This window comes from Corvus moneduloides, chromosome 1 (genome assembly GCF_009650955.1).
Source record: "Corvus moneduloides isolate bCorMon1 chromosome 1, bCorMon1.pri, whole genome shotgun sequence".
Classification (NCBI taxonomy): domain Eukaryota; kingdom Metazoa; phylum Chordata; class Aves; order Passeriformes; family Corvidae; genus Corvus; species Corvus moneduloides.
This window is the reverse complement of record NC_045476.1, coordinates 53680838-53699459: the sequence shown is the minus strand read 5'-3', so window position 1 is coordinate 53699459 and position 18622 is coordinate 53680838. Positions and strand designations below refer to the sequence as shown.

The 18622-nt window shown below is 40.2% G+C and overlaps 1 protein-coding gene across 1 annotated transcript in view; it reads left to right on the top strand.

The window, feature by feature from the left end:
- The window catches only part of DNAH11 (dynein axonemal heavy chain 11), a 105726-nt gene that overhangs the window by 77282 nt on the left and 9822 nt on the right, over positions 1 to 18622 (top strand). Inside the window, 11 exon segments of the mRNA XM_032104767.1 lie at positions 1572 to 1736; positions 2232 to 2372; positions 4264 to 4451; positions 5330 to 5478; positions 6541 to 6668; positions 9248 to 9259; positions 9261 to 9310; positions 9312 to 9471; positions 11778 to 11967; positions 15197 to 15320; positions 17201 to 17375. Coding sequence (XP_031960658.1) covers positions 1572 to 1736; positions 2232 to 2372; positions 4264 to 4451; positions 5330 to 5478; positions 6541 to 6668; positions 9248 to 9259; positions 9261 to 9310; positions 9312 to 9471; positions 11778 to 11967; positions 15197 to 15320; positions 17201 to 17261 — 1368 coding nt within the window. The 3' untranslated portion in view covers positions 17262 to 17375.

The following is an 18622-nucleotide window of genomic DNA, read 5'->3' as shown; positions in this document are numbered from 1 at the left end:
GATCACAGTCCCTTTGTGTAGTCTCAGGAGGAAGGACACTAGGAGAGAGATAAAGTTGTAGTCTATGACAATGTAAGCCTTCTCACTTTGGGTGTCCAGAACCTTAAATCTAATATACTGGGACAGAAAGCAAACTGTCCTTTCAAAATTAAATTAACTGATTGTGTTGGGTTGACCCTGAGTTGATGGACAGTCTTTAAGACCAATTACGCTTCTCACAATTTACATATTTAAACCGCACAGAAAGGCGGGACTTCCCCTTTTGGTCGGAGCTCGCCTGCTGGAAGGTGGGGGGGCTCCGAGCCTCCCGGCCCCGCTGGGCCGGGCCGGGGCCACTGCCCCTTTCCCCCTTTCTCAGCACCACGGCACGGACCCTGGGTCGCTGGGGGGGACTGTCCCAGAGCCGCAGGCAGCTAAAACCAGCCATGGACTGCTCACAGCTAAACCCATCCAGCGCAGCTTCTGGGGACAGGCGGGTCCCTCTCCTCTCCATGCGGAGCCGGCGGAGCCAGCGGGAGCCGGCAGAGCCTCCTGTCTGCAGCCAGCACACTTCGTGCTGAACTGAAGAGGACACCGTGCAGCCAGCAGCACAGAGGGAGCGAGGCTTTCCCCACCGTCAAGCCCGAACAAGAACACTCTTCAACATGGCGGTTTCAGAGTCAGAGAAAGAGAAGTGAGTCACGTGGGACGGAGCTGGAAATGGCGACGGGAGAGAAGAGGGCGGTGCCGCGATTCTGGCGCGCAGCTTAAAAGAAACCTTCTTGCATGCCGTGGTAAGAAACCGTAATACCACAAACTGTTTGTCTCTTTAATCCAATGAAAGAACATGGGGGGATGGAGTATCCTCGTGTGCCTGTGAAGATTGTGAAGGATGCCTATGCCAGGCTATATAGAAGTAGTGAGAGGCTGTTAGAGACTTGTGGCGAAGAAAAGCCTCTGTGTGCAGGCCAAAATAACTTATTCTTAAAAAGATGAATAACCCCATGTGATGGCCCATGTTTTGTAGTATGAAAGAACTGTGAAATTCTTCATGGGAGAGATGTTCTACACACAGGAGACTGTTTGTTTCCGGGCGGGTGTGCTGTTGGTGGCAGTTTGGGAACCACGTGCAACTGAAGGAAAACCTTTTCTTCCTTAAGCATAAGAGAAAGACTTTTCAAGAACTGCAACACTGACTAACATCCCATGTTCTGTTATCCCTTGTGTGAGCTGGATAAAAGGAGAGAAGTACTGGAAAGGGGGGGGGGGGGGGGGGAATTTACTTTAATTTTGTTTTGTTGTTTTCTCTTTACTTTTAATTCTGTTAGTAATAAAGCTCTTTCATTGTACTGCAACTGTTTAAGGTTTGTGCCTGCTTTGCTTTTCTCCTAATTCTTATCTCACAGAAGGAAAATAAGTAAATAATGGATATTTTGAATCAAAACCACTACATTTAATTGGTGTTTCCGCCCGGTTTCGAACTCAACCCGCTACACTGATGTAATTAAACAGAAAATACAGCTCGCAAATGCTATAAAACGTTATTTCTTGCTCTAGTTGTTTAAACACAGTGTTTTTGTTGCCTCTGCTAGTCAGTGCTCACCAAGCAGCAGAAGGGTTTCATGGCTGAGCTCTAGCAGCTGGAGGATGACAGGCTGCTCAGTTTATCAGCTGCCCGGGGCAGTCTCCTAAACTACAGTGAACTTGTAAAGAAAATCAAACCAGCAAAGTCAGCTGCAGCAGAAATACAACCCAAGGCAATAACAACTGACCTGTTTCTAACAACTTAAAGTCACCTGTAAAATGTCTATTATTAATTAAGTGTAACATTTCTATGAGCTCAAATAGGAATAGTCAAATTGCTGTCTGTCCAGAAAGGGCTGTCCTCCCCATATTCATATTTTCATATCTACAATATGTAGTTGTCACATGTTTGATTTTTTTTTAGGTGCTTGAATTAGTACTCATAAAATTAATAAATATCAGCATAAAATTTCAACAAATATATTAATATATAATTGCCATAGTTTCACAGGTAAACAGGCATATTCCTTCAGAGGACAGTTATTCCCTAATGTTTGTCTAAGATAAGAAGCTTACTTCCTTAAATATTTGCTACTGTCTGAAATAAAGTCAGTTTTCTAGAGACTAGACTATCCATATTCTTTTCTGCATGGATAGGAATATTTTGGCAATTGTATGGGATAATCATGGCACATTAAAAAATAAACAAGACAACTGTCATCATTCAGATAGCTGAAGCCAAAGAAAATGAAGTTCAGGATAACACGACAAGAGAGCATTACAGACTGACAGCTGGAGGAGCATCCCTTCCTTACTCTGGAAGTATCAGCCCGGGCAGTGTCAGCCCCATCTACCAGTTTTCACTGAAGGTAAAAATGTCTCCTGCTGACTTGGTTCCAAAGTGCAAGGAACAGAATTCGGCCTCCAGCAGTGATGCCTGATACATTAGTTATTACTTGTACCAGATGTTTACATTGGCAGGGCTGCCTGTCTGAGGAAAGAGAACACGATGTGATCTCCTGCTGGTCTGTAACATGGTACATCCCCACGGGGCTCTTTGTTGGCTGCCTCCATTCTGACAGTGTTTTCTGACTCTGCTTGCAAAAGTTTACCTTCCTTGTGTTAAGCCATCCCACAGGGCCAGGAAGGAAGAGTTTGGAGGAATTCTGTATGAGCAATTCCCTGTCGTAAATCTACCAAATGACCTAGTGCTGTGAGTAAGGGAGATCACCCACTGCAAAATTACGAGCTTGTTTAAGTGAGAGAGTCTCCATGCTGAGTTAAATAAGGAAGCTGAAGAGTATTGCTGTTCACAGCCCTCACCCCTGGTTTGCTGAAAGTTTCCTTTAAAAGCCTCTTGTCAGCCCCTTGCATGTCACACTGCTTAGGTCAGCTCATTATAGGAGCCTACAGTAAGAAACTGATTCTCTTATGAGTAGAAAAGCAAAAAAAAAAAAAAGCAACATTCAAATAAATAAAAATAATTGTACTAACTTTCAGGCCTTCAATGCATCTTCCACAAAGCAATCAAACAGGCTGAAAAATAAGGGGGTTTCAGTGTTTTATCTCTAACATGAGAGAAGCTGTCATGTATTCAACCTGGCTTTTCACAAGCCAAGGACTTTTGAAAATGATAATCTCCTTTTCCTGGCCCAAACTTTTCATATTGGTGATGCTGACATTTGCTGGATTCGCTGTTTCTTTTCTGTAAGGTGATGCCTGTGCCCAAACCCTATGGTTGTGCAGTTTCTCACACAGGATGACTGCTGATTCAGTATCAATAATAATTGCAGAAGTCCCAAAGATGCTATCATGTAATTATTTTCATTTAAAATGCTGCAATGACTTCATGAAGTAGGTTGAGGAAAAACAGCGTGACTTAGATGCTTGCAGTTGGATAATTAGGGTTGAAATTGATCTGTTATATAAAGTAAGAAGTAAATAATACATATCCAAACAACATTCAGGCTGTTGCTTTTCCTTTTAATTTTAGTAACTGTATGCCCTGGAAAAAGTCAGGGCTCAGGGGTACTGGGAGGCAGAGGTGTCTCTGAAGCAAGTCTGATGACTGTTTTCAATTTTGTGTTATCAAGGTTCTTCTAAGTAGTAAAGACATAGAACTCCTTGAATTGGATTTCCTTTTTCGGTTCAGAGTTGAACACAAAAGAGTCCTGTTGACTTTTTAACTACTCAGCCATGGAGTACCTACCATTAGAGTAGTTTGGGAAAATTGCTTTTCAGTTCTAAATCTTTTTTGTTATTATTTCTGCACACATGCCTCAACTAGACAATTTCAGATAAAGTCATGCATTCTACCATAATTTTTTAGTAGAGCTAGTGATGTTTTCAAAGCAGAGTTTTCTTTACTATTTGAGTGCCTTTTTCCTTAGACATCACATACTGTATCTTGTGAGGAAATTCTGTTTTACCATAATTTGTCTACTCCCCTAAAAATAGAATTTTAACTCCATGCCACTCCCTACTGTAGTAATAAATGTCCCATACAGGGTTTCCAGTTTGTCATATCTAGATGTTTAACAGCAAGCAGACAATGGCAATATCAACCAAAGTAAACTCTTACCAATAATACTATTTTTATGTATTGTGCTTGTGTGTATAGATATGTAATTTAGTATTTTAAAGCAAGTCCTGAGTCCCTTGGTTGCGCTAGGGTTTTTTACATACCTCAGAAATTATCAGCGTCATCCTGTTTCAGTCATCATGCAAAAGGTACTGCATCTGTATTTGGCTTGCTTCCAGGCTATGGCAGTGATGGATGTATTCAGAGGGGTAGATAAAGATATTTAAAGATCCATCAAGAAATGGAAGAAGTGAGTGGACTCAAATTATCCAGAAAAGGAGAATTTTCCTGGGAGTAGACAAAAAAAAAAGCTCTTTTCAGAAACTAGTAATACTGTCCATCAGGACAGAATGTCGAATGCTCTAAGGTGCTTTTCAGGGCAAGGGTGTGTGAGGGTGGTGCCTTGCATGTGTCTGACAAATTCAGATCTTAAGAAGCAAGCAAGTAACTTCTAAAACTGGGTGGTGAACCAGAACTTGAGATCAGTTACTGTGGTCCTTCATAGCCTTTTGTCCTGGTGAAAAGTTTATGAAGAGGTGGTGTGGTAAGACATGAGTCACAGTGTATTTGGAGAGCTGTGATTTTGATTTCTTTTAGATTGAATATAGGCACCTGAGGAGAACAGTCATTGATAAATAGGCATACAGTAAGCTATCCTGTTAATAGCTAAAAATTTATTTTTCAGTGTTAGTTCTCATTATGGTATTAGAGCTGGTAGGTAACCCCACAGGATGACAATTTTTCAGGTCCCCCTTTTGAAAATTCTATGATACTAGGAAAGACTCTGTGTGTATTCATCTGTGAATACTGGCACAGTTCTTTTCCTGTTGTACTCTTTATGTCTTTTGATCCCAAGTGATGGTCTTATAGACCTCTTGCTCCACACCCCACCACCACCACCATTTTACCCATTTTTACATGACTTCTGAGAATGCAAGTTTTGTCTTGGGTATTTATTTTGCCCAGCTGCCCCAGCTTTATGTGACAGTATTGCCTGCTTTATTCCTTTTCATTGAGAAGTTGCTGTTTTCTGTCACATGGCCACCATCCTACAGGGAAATGAGGACAATCATCTTCTCTCTTGCTTCACTGCTTTCTTCCCTTCTTGCCTTCAGTTCACTCTCCCGATGATTTCTCTGATGAAATGACCATCAGTGAAAGATGCTCAAGTCTGAGAATGGTGCAGTCCTGAAGTACTTATCAAGGCACATCTTTTGTGTTTAGCAGCTGTTTTTTCATATACAGGAACTTTGTGCAGGAAAATCTTGGCTCAAGGTACGGGAAAAGGACAAGGATGGATTTAGCAAAATGCTAAGAAGAGGGCAGCCCAGCCACTCCTGTGTTTTTCATCCTGTCTTCATGACTAGACCCACTTGAAGATCATGAGACAATAGGTAAGCCTCTTATTTGCTTCTGGTTCAAGGATCACTTAACTTTCCTCCCATTAAAGAAAGAAAAATTGAGCTAGAAAGTGAAATGGGGCATGCAGGACTAGAAATGTAGATGAATTGATGTATGGTTATGTGCTTGTGTGTATGTGCTTCTACACATATATGTGTAGATGTATTTTTTTTACTGAACAGAACAAAGACTTCTGGATTTATCTGTCACTGGGATGGAATATGCATTGCTGTGGGAAAATTGGGCACAGTTTATTTTCCACAGAAGATTCAAGTTCTGAAGTTTCTTCCACCCCCACCATATTCGTTGCAATGGGGTGGATGAAAAGTGTAAGGCCATAAGCACTACAGTATGAAGAAATTTTTAGAGCATTCCTCTGCTTGGCATAATGCAGGTTTCCTTTGTACTGTTTTCTACCTTTTGACTAGATGAGGGCCAGAGGGCAATTTTCTCCATGCTCATGTAATCTTGTGCCCCCTGTGACTAAATAATGGTCATTATACAAACTATATTCAATTGTATAGGGCTCTGTGGCTTTATACTTAGGATTACTATTCCCCACAGACAATAGTGAGAATACCAGGTTAATACAGCTGTGACCTCACTGTGCTCAATTTAAGCTCAGGCCTCACAAGGTGAGAGGCTTGTGCATTTACCCACTGAACCAATCAGTTAAAAAACTGATGTGATATCTACCACATGTTGCTCCCTTTTTCATGAGGGAATTGCTCTGTACCCCCCATAAGAGTTTCAAAAGCTCAGTAACAATGCCGAGCATCTATCAAAATGTCAAAAGGTTCATTATCTTAAAACCAAGGGAACAGATTTCTGCAGGCTTTTTCTAATACCAGCAATAAGGCCACTGTCGAGAGCTCGCAATTTTGCTAGTTGAAATTGTAAGGGTTTAGTGAAGTGCTTCAGAGGAAGTAATATGCATTGCACAAGTGATAGTGAAATTAATGGGGGCATTATCATTCTTTTTCCTTTCTGCTTTGCTTATTTTCCTATCTCCTCCCCCTCTGTCACTCACCCTTCCCCAATTATTTCTATTGTAGGCAAAAAGCTTGGGTTCACTATAGACTCTGGAAGATTTCATAACATCTCTCTAGGACAAAGGTGGGAGATGGTTGCAAAGGAGGCACTGAAGAAAGCTGTCCCTCATGGCCATTGGGTTCTTTTCCAAGTGAGTGTCAAACTGTCTCTATGATGGGGAATACCTCCTCAGCTGGAGGGATGTTCCCAGAACACAAAATATGCAGTGGATTACAGCAAGAGTTCTGAACAACTAATAATCTTTTTCCGTTTGCTTTTGGTGTAACACGATGAACATCATATTAATAGGGTGTATGTCATGTTTTGCTGAACAGTGCACTCTCCCAGGAGGAACAGGAGAGATAAAACAGAAAGCCCCTGGTGGGTGGGTAGGACTGCCCTCAGGCACACACTTCCCCCGCCTAATTAAGAGCTCCTATTCCATTCAGCAGGCCATAATGGAGACTTTAATGAAATGGGTCTGACTGTCCCTGGGGAAGCTGTATAATTAGTCCTGGAGTGCTGCTTTTCTGAGATAGCAGCCTCAGCTCTGGCCAGCTTTGTATGGACCAAGAACCCACTCTGCAGTGGACAAAGAGATCTGTGGGATGCCCTGGCAAGCCGTGGTTTCCCAGCACAGTAATGGAGCAAACAGGAGCACTGCAACCATAAATGCTGCTGAAAACAGATGCTCCCTCCCCAGTGTTTTATGCTAAATAGCCAATGGGTATATGTGACAACCTGTCAGCCCTGAAGCCAAACAACAAATGCGTGTTCCAGGCCTTGATATTAAGGTAGTTATGGGAATGGAGTGATTGCCTCCTCTCCTGGTTTTAACCTCAGCAGCCTGCTTGGTCTGCCAACCAGGTTGCCTGCAATAAATGAAGAGATGGGTTAGAGTCAGTGTTTTCTGATGGATGAAACAAAACCACCATGGGATTTGTGAGGGGTCCCGGTGTGCTAGGCACATTGGGAGCATGCACAAACTGCCCCCTTTGTCAGCAATGAAACTGGATTAGCCATATTTCATGTGAGTGAGCTAATCATGCCAGTCTGAAAACAACCCTGAATAGAAATGTTGTGAAGGGAAGAGTCAAGCTGGTTTTCAGGGGAATTTCAGGGTTCTCAGCTGCTCTGGGGGCAGAATGAAAAAATGGGAGATGATAGAGGCAGTGTTGTGTGTCTGAAGCCACAGGGATGGAAGGGGAGCATCTGAGAAGCTTTTGGTATTACAGACCTGCTCCATTTTCCAGCCCATTATGCCTGGCTTCTGAGAGAGGAGAGAGGCAACAATTTTGCTGTGAAACTTTTTGATAGTGAAGAATTGTGGGAAGTCTGAAAGGAAACTTCATGAAGATGCTGGACCAAATCCCAAATGGCGCTAAGCTAGCTAGAACTATTGGGATTTGGATGCACTCAGTGCTTCTCACACTTTAGTCTTCTGAGTTTGGGCGCAAAAACCCCGTAAGCTTATGTTTCAAAAAATTTTGGAGCAAAAAGATGAAGTATTTTACTATTGATTTTATTGGAGGCTAGAGAGTATATAATTAGATATTAAAAAGAAAAAAACAAACCAACCTACACCTGCCATTCTGACTGACCTGGGAAATACTTTAAAAATTATTTTGGCTTCAGATCTAGCAAAAGCAGTTGGTACAGTGGTTGGGAAACTGGCAGAAGAAAGACTGACTTCATTTTTTTGATATCAGTTTTAACTCTTCTGTCACTTGTAATTAATACCTCAAATTCAGACATCTGATATATTGAATGTTTTTGCTGTTATTATATTTAGGCTTGAATCACTTCCACTTTGCATTGGGTGGATGCTGCCTATATGAAAATTCAGGTGCGTCCAGGCTGCAATCACGTAACGTGATATGAAAGTCTCCCTCTTTTTCCATTCCCCTATTCCTTTTTCCACCTGGCAAGGGACAATTTGGGAATATCCCCCCAGCAGACCTCATAATAAAGTGATGCAGCAGCCAGGGCGTGGCATGTTGTATTCTTTGGCTGTAATTCCTCCTGCGCTGCATTGAGATTGCCAGTGCAATCAGCAGGTTCTGGCACGTCAGTGAAGGGCCAAAGAAAAGCTCACAGATGAGTTTCAATTTGAGTTGAAATGTTAGGACAGTAACAAAGAAAGGTGGAGTGTTGGATAATGGTGTGGTTAAAACATCTTTAGCTCGGCTACATTTTAAACTTTTCTCAATATTACTGTTTTTCACCAGTAGGTGCTTTGGAGGCAGACATTTTCCATTATAACTCTCTTCTCTGATCTATCAGTGTCTTTCCACTGTGCTCGTGTATCTAGAACTTTAAAGACAGTTACACTCTGAAGTAGTCTGATATACTTCCTAAGCAGCAGGATAGCTGGGACCATTTTTCTGTCTAGCACTTCTGTCTTGCTCCTGGTATGTCTTGGACATGTTTTGTCCTAGGTTCCCAGTTCTACAGGGCACTTAAGTAGAGTCCAGGTGTCTTCTGAGCAATGCTTGTCTTTGTATGTGATAACACCCACAACCACAGATCACTTAACCCTGATTTTATAATATTTTCATTAGCTTCAGAATCAAGGCCTTAAATTTTAGAAGCTAACAGTGAAACCTCAGTACATACCAAGAAATGACAATAACTTAACTGTTTCCCATTAAAAAGTCACAATGACAATGTCTTAAGGATAACAAATTTATTTGGTTTTGTACAATAACCACATTGGCTGTTTTTCAACAGAATATTCATCTAAGTAGCCGAGTGGTTCAGAACCTTGGACAAACTCCTTGGGCAATACAGTATGTCATTCTGATTTCTGTGTCTTTATCAGTGCTGAGCCAGCTCCAACCCCAGAAGAGCACATCATTCTCCAAGGAATACCAGAAAATTCAATTAAAATTACTGATGAACCTCCTACAGGGATGCTGGCTAATTTCCACACTGCTCTCTATGGTTTTGACCAGGTAAAAGGAAGGGGTTTTTTTTTCCCTTTTGTTTGGTTTAATTACTCCTTCCCCTGTGGACAGAAGTGGTAGCATTAATGACCATTCTCTGGGAGACCAGGGCTTTGGGACCATTGCGATTCCAAACTATCCTGAGAGCTGCAGGGTGCCAGCCCTCTGTGCCCTGCACTACCTCTGTGTTTCCCATCAGTGCTGGGCATGAGGAAAGGCGTGACAATAACACAAACATTTATACTATTCAGTATAGACAAGCACAGGTATGCTTACAAAGACAGAAAGAGCATTTATTACCAGCTTTAGCACTTATGAAAAAAAGATGTACATGCTCTAAAGTCAGAGCTCTTTCATTTAATGGCACTTGCATATTTTGCTCTGCTCTAAATTTGGGTTGACCAAATGCATGGTCATGACCATTCTCCCACAGAGTGGATTTACATATCTGGGTGTTCAGGCAATGGCTCAGTACCCTGTATATGGATTCCTGCAGTCAGGCATAAAGAAAGGAATTAAAGAGTAAGGGTTATGTGCCGTTTGTTGTTTTGTCTTTTGCTCTTTCCCTGTGTGAGGTTCTGCTGGGTGGGTGGAAAGAAGAAGGAGGAGAAAGAAGACATGAGAATGTGGAGAATAGGCACATCACAGGTTGTGCATAGCTTCCTTCCCTCCAGATCCCTGATCATCCCTGTCTGCTACCCCAGGAACTTGTAGAAAGATCTTCAAGCCCGGTGTGAGTCAGCTTCCCTGCAGCAGTGGAAGTGCTGGAGCAGTCGCTTGTTCATATGAGCAAAGCAGACCGTGGTGAAGGCAGCCGAACTGCACACTTTCACCTTCCAGCAAGGGATTCACATCAGTGAATCAGCTCTGTTACTTGAGCACAGCACACATGATGGCAGAGCTGGGATGTGAAAAGGGTAAGAGTTCCTTTAAAAAGGAATACTAACCAATGCCAGGGGAAAAAAATAGGAAATAAAAAAAGCTGTGTCCAAGCTACAACTGGATTGATTTTGATGGCATGGGTTGATTTGGAAAGATATTTGTGAGAAAGGAAGAATAGCTGTGGTTTTGTAGCTGAGCAGCTGACTATTAATACAGCATTTTGTTCTTTTATCTATTTTTTATAACTTATTATAATAATACTTTTAATGGAAAGCTGTAAAAGTTAGAAAAAGTTTTTAATAAAGGTCGTTCATGTACATTGTTGTCCTGCTTCAGTCTGTGTTTAGTGAAAGAATATATAACTGTATAAATTTGAATTAACCAACTTCTAAGCTTTGTACTTAGAGAGCTCTATTTTCTCACCCACTATTCTGAGCCGTGGGTATTTGTGGCTTACCACAAATTCCTGTGCAGCCACCATCTTTAATACATTTCTGGTTGAGATATTTAATTTCTTTTTGTTCAATGACAACAAAAAAATCAAACTATGCCTAATCCAGATGGAATATATTTCATGGGTTTGTGGTTTTATTCAGGGTAGAAACTTGTGTTGTATTTTTCATGGTTAAACTCAACATTCTAATTTAAGGAAGTTTTTTGGTCAGACATAAAATCCTTCACCTTTGCCCAGATTCTGCTGCATGTTGTTCAGTTCAGGATGATCTATTTCCTTTTGAAAGACAAGACTTTATCCCTCTGATATTCCTCCCACACATCATTGTTTTCAAGGGTATCAAAATAATTTTGTTATGTTCATTACTTCTTAAACTAAAGGATAAAATATAGAAAAATATCAGAGAAATAAGGATTAATTTCTGCAGGTTTTACAGTCAAATGCCAAATAATTTAAAAACCAGCTGAAGCCCTGTGCTGAATCTCATTTTGCTGAGATTCTCTACTAACACTATAAATAATGAAGGCAAAAAGAAAAATATTAAACTTCAATTTCAACCATGACTCTTTGGGAAATGGTGAAAAATTCCAATGAGTTTGAAAGCTTTTAAATAAAGCTAAACTAGTAAATTTTACTTGAGATAAAATCTGTGGATGATTTAGCTAAGAAACTGTAGTGGTTATCTAAGTAATATTTATGGAGTTCTAGGTATAGTCTCAGTTTTTGTTGGATTCAGTAGCACAACAGTTCTCCTTTCCTAAGGGACATTTGGGAATAAAATGTCACTATCAACAATTTAGCATCTGGGAATTACTGCAAAAAATACTGCCCAATAGCCTCTGATCCTTTAGAAACCTCTTTCTCACTCTCCTTCCGTCTCCAGGCTTGTGAGTTCTCCCTTTTGGCAGCTGAGGCTGGCACACCTCTCGGTAGCACTGCTGGTTGCTAGTGCATAAGTTACTCCTTTTTTCTTTGACAGGATACCCTTGAACTGTGTACCAGAGAAGGGGAATTTAAAAGCATCCTTTTTCCTCTGTGCAATTTTCACACTTGCGTTGCTGGGAGACTGAAGTTTGGCCCTCGGGGCTGGAAGGGAAGGTACCCGATCAGCACCAGAGACCTCTGTCTGTGTCACTGTTCTCGGCAACTCTTTGGAGACCCACAAGAAGGTAAGAAGTGGTCAGGTAACCACACACCAAGGTCATTTCCACTCAATCACATGTTTATACTGAATGGGGGGGACACAGTTCTTTCCCTGAAGCTGTTATTTAAGTAGCTGGCGTTATATGATGCTGTTGCTGAGTATGAAAATAAACCAGATCAAAAAGGGTGGGGGTTATGGGCTTTTTTCTGGCAGTGGATGCTTGAACTTCGTAATATAGGTCAAACCAGTTCCACATCAGTAGCTAAGGGGGAAAAAAATGCCCTTCATTATGTTAACAAAAACAGGGGTTTACATGTGCATATATGCCAAATTCATTAGGCAGGTAATGAAGCATTTGCACAAATGTAATTACAAACAGCAATTCTGACAGTTCATAACACTGCATTAATAATCACTACAATTAGTTCTGATGATGGAAGCAATTTACAGCACGTCACATGTATAAATAATGGTGCATTTCCTGAATGTGTCATTATTATGTATTAAGGATGCCACCTTGTTGTGACTTTCTCAGTAATGTTCCCCTTGAGTCAAAGTTAAGGATACATGAGTGATTTTTTTTCTGAGCTACAGCATATTTCATACTTGTATAGTTTAAATACTGAGTTGAAGTCATTTGTGTGAGTTCTGTATGTGAAAATGTGAAATGCCTAAATAAAAGGCAGTAATTATTTGTTACTGAATGATATAGGATATTATTGAATAGATCCTCCCATTTTAGTAGTTTAAATAAATTTCAGAGATATTTATAAAGAAAAAAAAGAGACAGAAGTGTCACCCCTTGATGATATAGTTTCTTCCATATCTCCCAGCCTGTATCTACTCTTAGAAATTAATTTTCTATTTTCTTCATACCCCTACTAACCTTTATTTAGTTAGTAGGACATCAAGCTGTTTTTCCTTTTTGTGGTACTTGGTGTCATAGTGAAATAATTGCTTAATTTTATTATGATGATTTAATAATTTTTCCCATTTAGAAAACAAGTCTATAAAATCAGCTTATTCCAACCCTTAGTTTTCTTTGCTAATAAATCTTGCTGCTTTAAGCTGTTCTTTTCAAACTACAATTCATAAGCTGGATAATTCATTTTGCTAATTAATGAGAGGGAGGATTCTGATGGCAGGGAATACTAGAAAGGTCTGTAAGAGCAAGAATTATTACTTCTCTCCTCTTGGTAATATTGCTTATTGGCCTTTCTCATTGTACTGCTTAGTGATTCATTATCCTGTGGCTTCATAGGGATTTTTTTAATGTAGATATTGGAGAGAGAAATAAGACAATAGTTTTTTTTTTTTAATGTGACTTTGTATGTATATATGCATGTCCATGACCTTGTGCGTATACATATACGTATATATATGTGTGTAGTCTTCCAATTTATTGTCCTTTGGGAACAGCTTCCTGAAGACAATTAGGCATTGACCAGAAAGCAGAAAACATAAACTGGGCAACTTGAGTGAGCCCATCAGCTAGTGGAAATTGTATAACTCTGCTATAACTTCCACTGGTTTATAGTGTTTTTCCATGAATATTTAATCTTGTATCTCAGTTTTTCCTGCTGTTCAGACAAACTAGCACACCAACCTGCAATAGTTAATGTCTCTTCATGGGAAGTACAGGGTGCCTGATCCTGCCTCACTGTCCCACTCTTGCCCTCCACCTTCTGGTCCCCACACACGTGCTCATGGAGTTGTCATTGGAGGTTGTAAAGGGGGGATGTAGATTCTGTCCTCTCCATTATTCACCCACCCAGCAATGGCTCTGTGGGTTTTTTGGGTACAACAGACCAGTTTTCTATAGAGTACAATGGCAATTATGTGAACCTGACAGCCCAAAATATTTCTAATGCAAACTCCACAGTTTTCTCACACTCACAAAAATGTCCCTTTTATATCACCAGCTTTGATTATTCCAGTATAATCAATGTCCCAGAAGTGTGCAGCTGAATGAGCTTGTACTGCATTAGAATATTGATATACTCATCCAAAACACAAAAGACAAAGCAATTTCTTGAGATAAATATATATGAAATTAGAAAAACATTAAATGAGGTTTTGCTGCCGGCAAAGAGAAAAGCAGGTTTATTCTCACTGCGAGAACGTTTCGTTCTAAATCCAAGTTGTTGGCATTTTTCACAGGGATTCTCTGTTCAGCCTTCTCATCACAGGCATGCAGCATGGCATATTATATTCCAGTGGCTTTTTAAATTTTTTTTTTCATTTTCTTTGAACCAGTCTAAAATAAAGATGGATTAGCATTTCACATAATCAAATTGCTGCATACAAGTTTATGTAGCAAGCAGTCTGGAATAGCTTCAGCTATTTTACTTGTTCTGTTCTGTCACATCATGCAACATTTAAAGCCTATAATTAAGTTTTTACTTGAACTGTTGGGAGGCAAATACTGCTCCCAAGGGCGTAAAGGTTCCTGTCTGCAAAGGTTTCATCACAAACTGGCATATTTTGCAAACCGAAGAGGAGCAAAAAGAAGTTTCAATGCTCTGAAGCCAAATAAAAGAGAAAGACAGTGGTTCCTTTAATAAAGTGTTTTACCACCCTTAACCACATGCTTTATCACTGGCATTATGACTAGAATTCTACAATAAACTTAATGCTTATATGACGTGGCAGTAATGGGATTAATATTAATTCAATTTTTATTGAGGTTCTTGAATACTTCCCAAATTCCAAAAATGTAGAATTTCAGTAACTAAATGTTCCCTAGTGAGGAGATATAAAATACTGCAATCAGATACAAGTTTTTTACTTCTCCTCCAAGAAAGGCACAGTGACAGGTTATCTTCCTGTCACTCATGAGAATTATGTTTTTAAAGATCTGTATGGGAAAATACACGCACTTGTTCATGAAGTTATGTCCTGTCATATAATGTGGTGTTCTGAAAATGTGGTTTTCTCTAAAGTTTTTTTTTTATAAGGGCTAAGGTAGAAAATATAAAGCTCAGATAATAGATTTTACACCATTACTGAATTTTAATCACAAATTCGCTATTTTTGCTCATATACCTCTCACTGGATTGAAATAAAAGAAATCCGGTTTTAATGTTATTTGCTGAACAAAACAAACCCAGCAATGCAAATGTAAGACCATGCAGCTTTCTGAAAGGAAGTAGTAGGATTTCTTTTGTGTCTCTTAGCAGCATTTAACTGAACAGGTTTGATTTGTCCTTTAAGCAGCTGACTTGTTTTATTCAGCGATGCATTCTATTCCCCAGGTGGGTTCCATGGGCAGACTTGCATTACCTCCTCGGTGAGATCATGTAAGGTGGCCACATCACAGGTGCCTGGCACCGCAGGCTCTGCTGGGTCTGTCTGCAAGAATTCCTCAGCCCACTCCTGGTGAGAACTTTCATACATGCCTAAAGCTCTTGAACATAGTGTGTTCAGCCTAAGGGAAAGAGAAGACCACATGCTTTCTCATTCAGGCAGCCCCACCTGTAGCAAGGTCTTGTCCGGCTGTGGGGAAATAAATTTGGCAATGATTTATCGTGAGCAGACTTTGGCTGAAAGGGTTTGTGAGTTGGTGTACCGCTCGTTTACTTTTGCAAGTCCCATTAATTGGTAACTTGAATTCAGTACTTCATAACACTACTTGTATAGTGAGCTCAATGACATTGGATACACTTAGGTTTCCATTTTCCTAGGAAAACTATTTAAAGGTGCTTCCATTTAGAAATGTTTGGGCTGGCATGGGAAAGTATCTCTTACAGAACTGCGCTTTAGCCAATGTGACTGATAGCCTCACCAGAATGGCACTGTCCTCAGAACTTACACTTACTCTTTGCACATTTTCTTCCTCAAAAAAATAATAGAATGGAAATGTTATACATTTCCTTGCATCTCCCTCTTTCTAAAATAGGGAAAATAGCTTGTAAGACTGTTTTTAATTTTCCACTATTCTCTCACACACCTGTTTCTGTAGCTTTGTCAGGTTATCACCAGCTGATATTACTGAATTATGCAAATTTCACTATTAAGTTTTTGTCTGGAAAGAAGTGTATGTGGAGCATCCATGGCTCCAAAGTGCCAGATTGCCAAAGCTGCTTCTAATCAGCAGCAAATGCTAGAAGTTTTGAGGCTACAAAAAGAAACTGTTACTATAACTTTAGTTCTAAGAAGTTTTGCACAGAAACTACTTTAATCTATTTTCATATACACACAGTTTTATCAAATGTGGATATTTATATCGGGGTGTGTGTATATATGTGCACCCATATATATAATATACATATATAATATATGTATTGTATATATGTATTTTTATATATATATTAAAAAATATTTTAAAACCCTGTTTTCTTCTCCATAGCTGCTGAGGAAGTCACTTTAGAGAACTGATTGTATAAAATTTGCTAAAAACTGCCAAGAAATTTTTCAAGTGCCCTTTCCAGAATTGTTATTCTTCATTATCCAAAGGTAAAAAGCTCACTATGAGAAAAAAAAAGAAAAATTATCATGTTATGTGTGAGCAGGCCATTTGTGGAGCCAGGCTAAGCTGGGAAAAGTGCCCCTTTCACCCCTGGCAGTGGGCTGCAGCCTGCCTTTTGGCTGTGAGTGAGAGGAGCAGGCTGGTGTCTCCTTGGTCCAGAACAAGCGGGTTTTCATATGTCAAAGAGCCACACTCAGATGAAGGCAATTGGAAGTAACTGCTCAGAAGAAGATGCCCAAGAGTAAGTTGCCATGGAGATGGAAAGGCTAAACACCACTGTACTCCTGACCCTGAAAGAGGCTGATTTCTCCACATGACAGCTGAGGTCGTGGGGGCATGGTGGGAAGCTCATCCTGCCGGCTCCAGTTCTGCCTCTAGCCTATGGATAAGTAAAGAATTACTGCTTTACTACTTTAGGTAGTCTATTAACCTTCACAAGCCTGAACTTTCATTCAAATAATTGCAAAATAAGTATAGATGGTGAAACCTGAACAGAATCACTGCTATTTGTATGGCCTTTGGAAAGTTTAGGGACCCAACCCTGAGTGTGGATCCACTGGTATTTTAAACAGTGAGGTATCTTTCTGAGCTTCTTGCTGTAACTGGAAAAAGTTAAAGCCCAGAATTACTAGCAAAACCAGAAAATCATTCAGTGTCTGGCAGCCAAATGAATGTAAACAGGATGGCCCTTCATCAGCAGTGGGGCTTTGTGTTCACTGGGGAGATTACCTTCTCTTTTTAACGTCTTGCCTTATGATGAGTTCTTTTAGCTATAAATTCATCCCACAAGGTCCGTGAGAATGACCCACTGTGCGCCAGCTTTGATAGACCTCGCCCAGGAACAGTCGTAAAGACAGAAGGGCAGCAAGTTCCTGCTACACACCCCAGTAACCCACAGCCTCCCTCTGTGCACACAACTCCCACGGATGCAGTAAAGCCTGATTTAAGTGCCAGCAGAGAGACTGGTAAGTACAGATTGTCTGACAGAATTGATCTTCCACTCGAGGTAAATAGCAGGGCTTTTTTCAAAACCTCAGCACTACTTCAAAGTGGCGTCTTAAGATATAGCTTATTGTGGGTAAGGTTAGTGGTGCAAGTTCAGGCACAGGTAAATGGCTGGTTGCAGAACTAAAATGACTTCAGAAATAAGTGCTTACTGGTGTTATTTTGAGCAGTAGCTTGTTGTAGACTGTTCTAAATGCCAAAAGCTGTTAAATGTTATTGTGATTTTGTGGAGTGGACCCTGCATTAGGAAGAAATAGCTTTTGTGAAAAGTACCACTTACAGCTAGAAATATTTTTCAGCAAAAACAACTTCAAGCCTTGTTTAAATTGCAGACAGCTCTATGACATTAAGTTCAGAGAAATTCTTTGAATCCAGTGAAGTTCTTACAGCACAGGAGATGGAGAAGTCTGTAAAATAAATGTGATTGCTACAGTGATTTTTATTGTGATTTACAGTGATTTTTATTTTTAAAATGTGATTTTTATTCTTATTTTATTTATTACTTTTTATTTTATTTAGGAGGTCAGCCCACTGAGAGTACATCTCACTAAAATCCTGTCTACCTACATAAATCTTGATCTGCTCCAAAGTCCCAAGACTTATCTTAAATATCCTGACAGAGTTAGGGTCTTCCTGCTCTATAGGAACAGTGCAGTTAATAGTACTCAATATTGGCTCAATATTGAGCGGGCTGAGACCTTAATTTTTTCTCCTGTTAAAATTATCACCACTGTCTATCTCACTGAACCCAAAGCACAAAACCCCATGCAAGACTCCTACACTTGGAGAGATGCAGTGGAGTAGCTTGATTTTCTTTTCTTGTTCCAGCTCCTAGCTGCCAATAGCCAGGCAGAAGAGAATGGAAGGGACATCAACACATAAAGAAATGTCCTGACTTGCAACCATTCCTGTGGGAAGTGAAAGGGGATCACTGTTTCTGACAAGTTGCTCATATTCGGACGTGTGATATCACAGTTTCACACTCCATTTACCTGTCCCTTGTACCTGTCTCTCGCTGTGACCTCTTTAAGGTTATTTTGAATGCAGTGTGTTTGTGCAAAGCCCCTAATTAATGACACACTGAATAGAACTAATGCTATGGTTCGTGTTAATACATGACAGGGTTGAGGTGAGTTGAGGGTCCAGTCCTTCCTCTCCCACAGGTATGACTCTCTCCTGTCTCAGAGTCATCTGCAAAATGGCATAA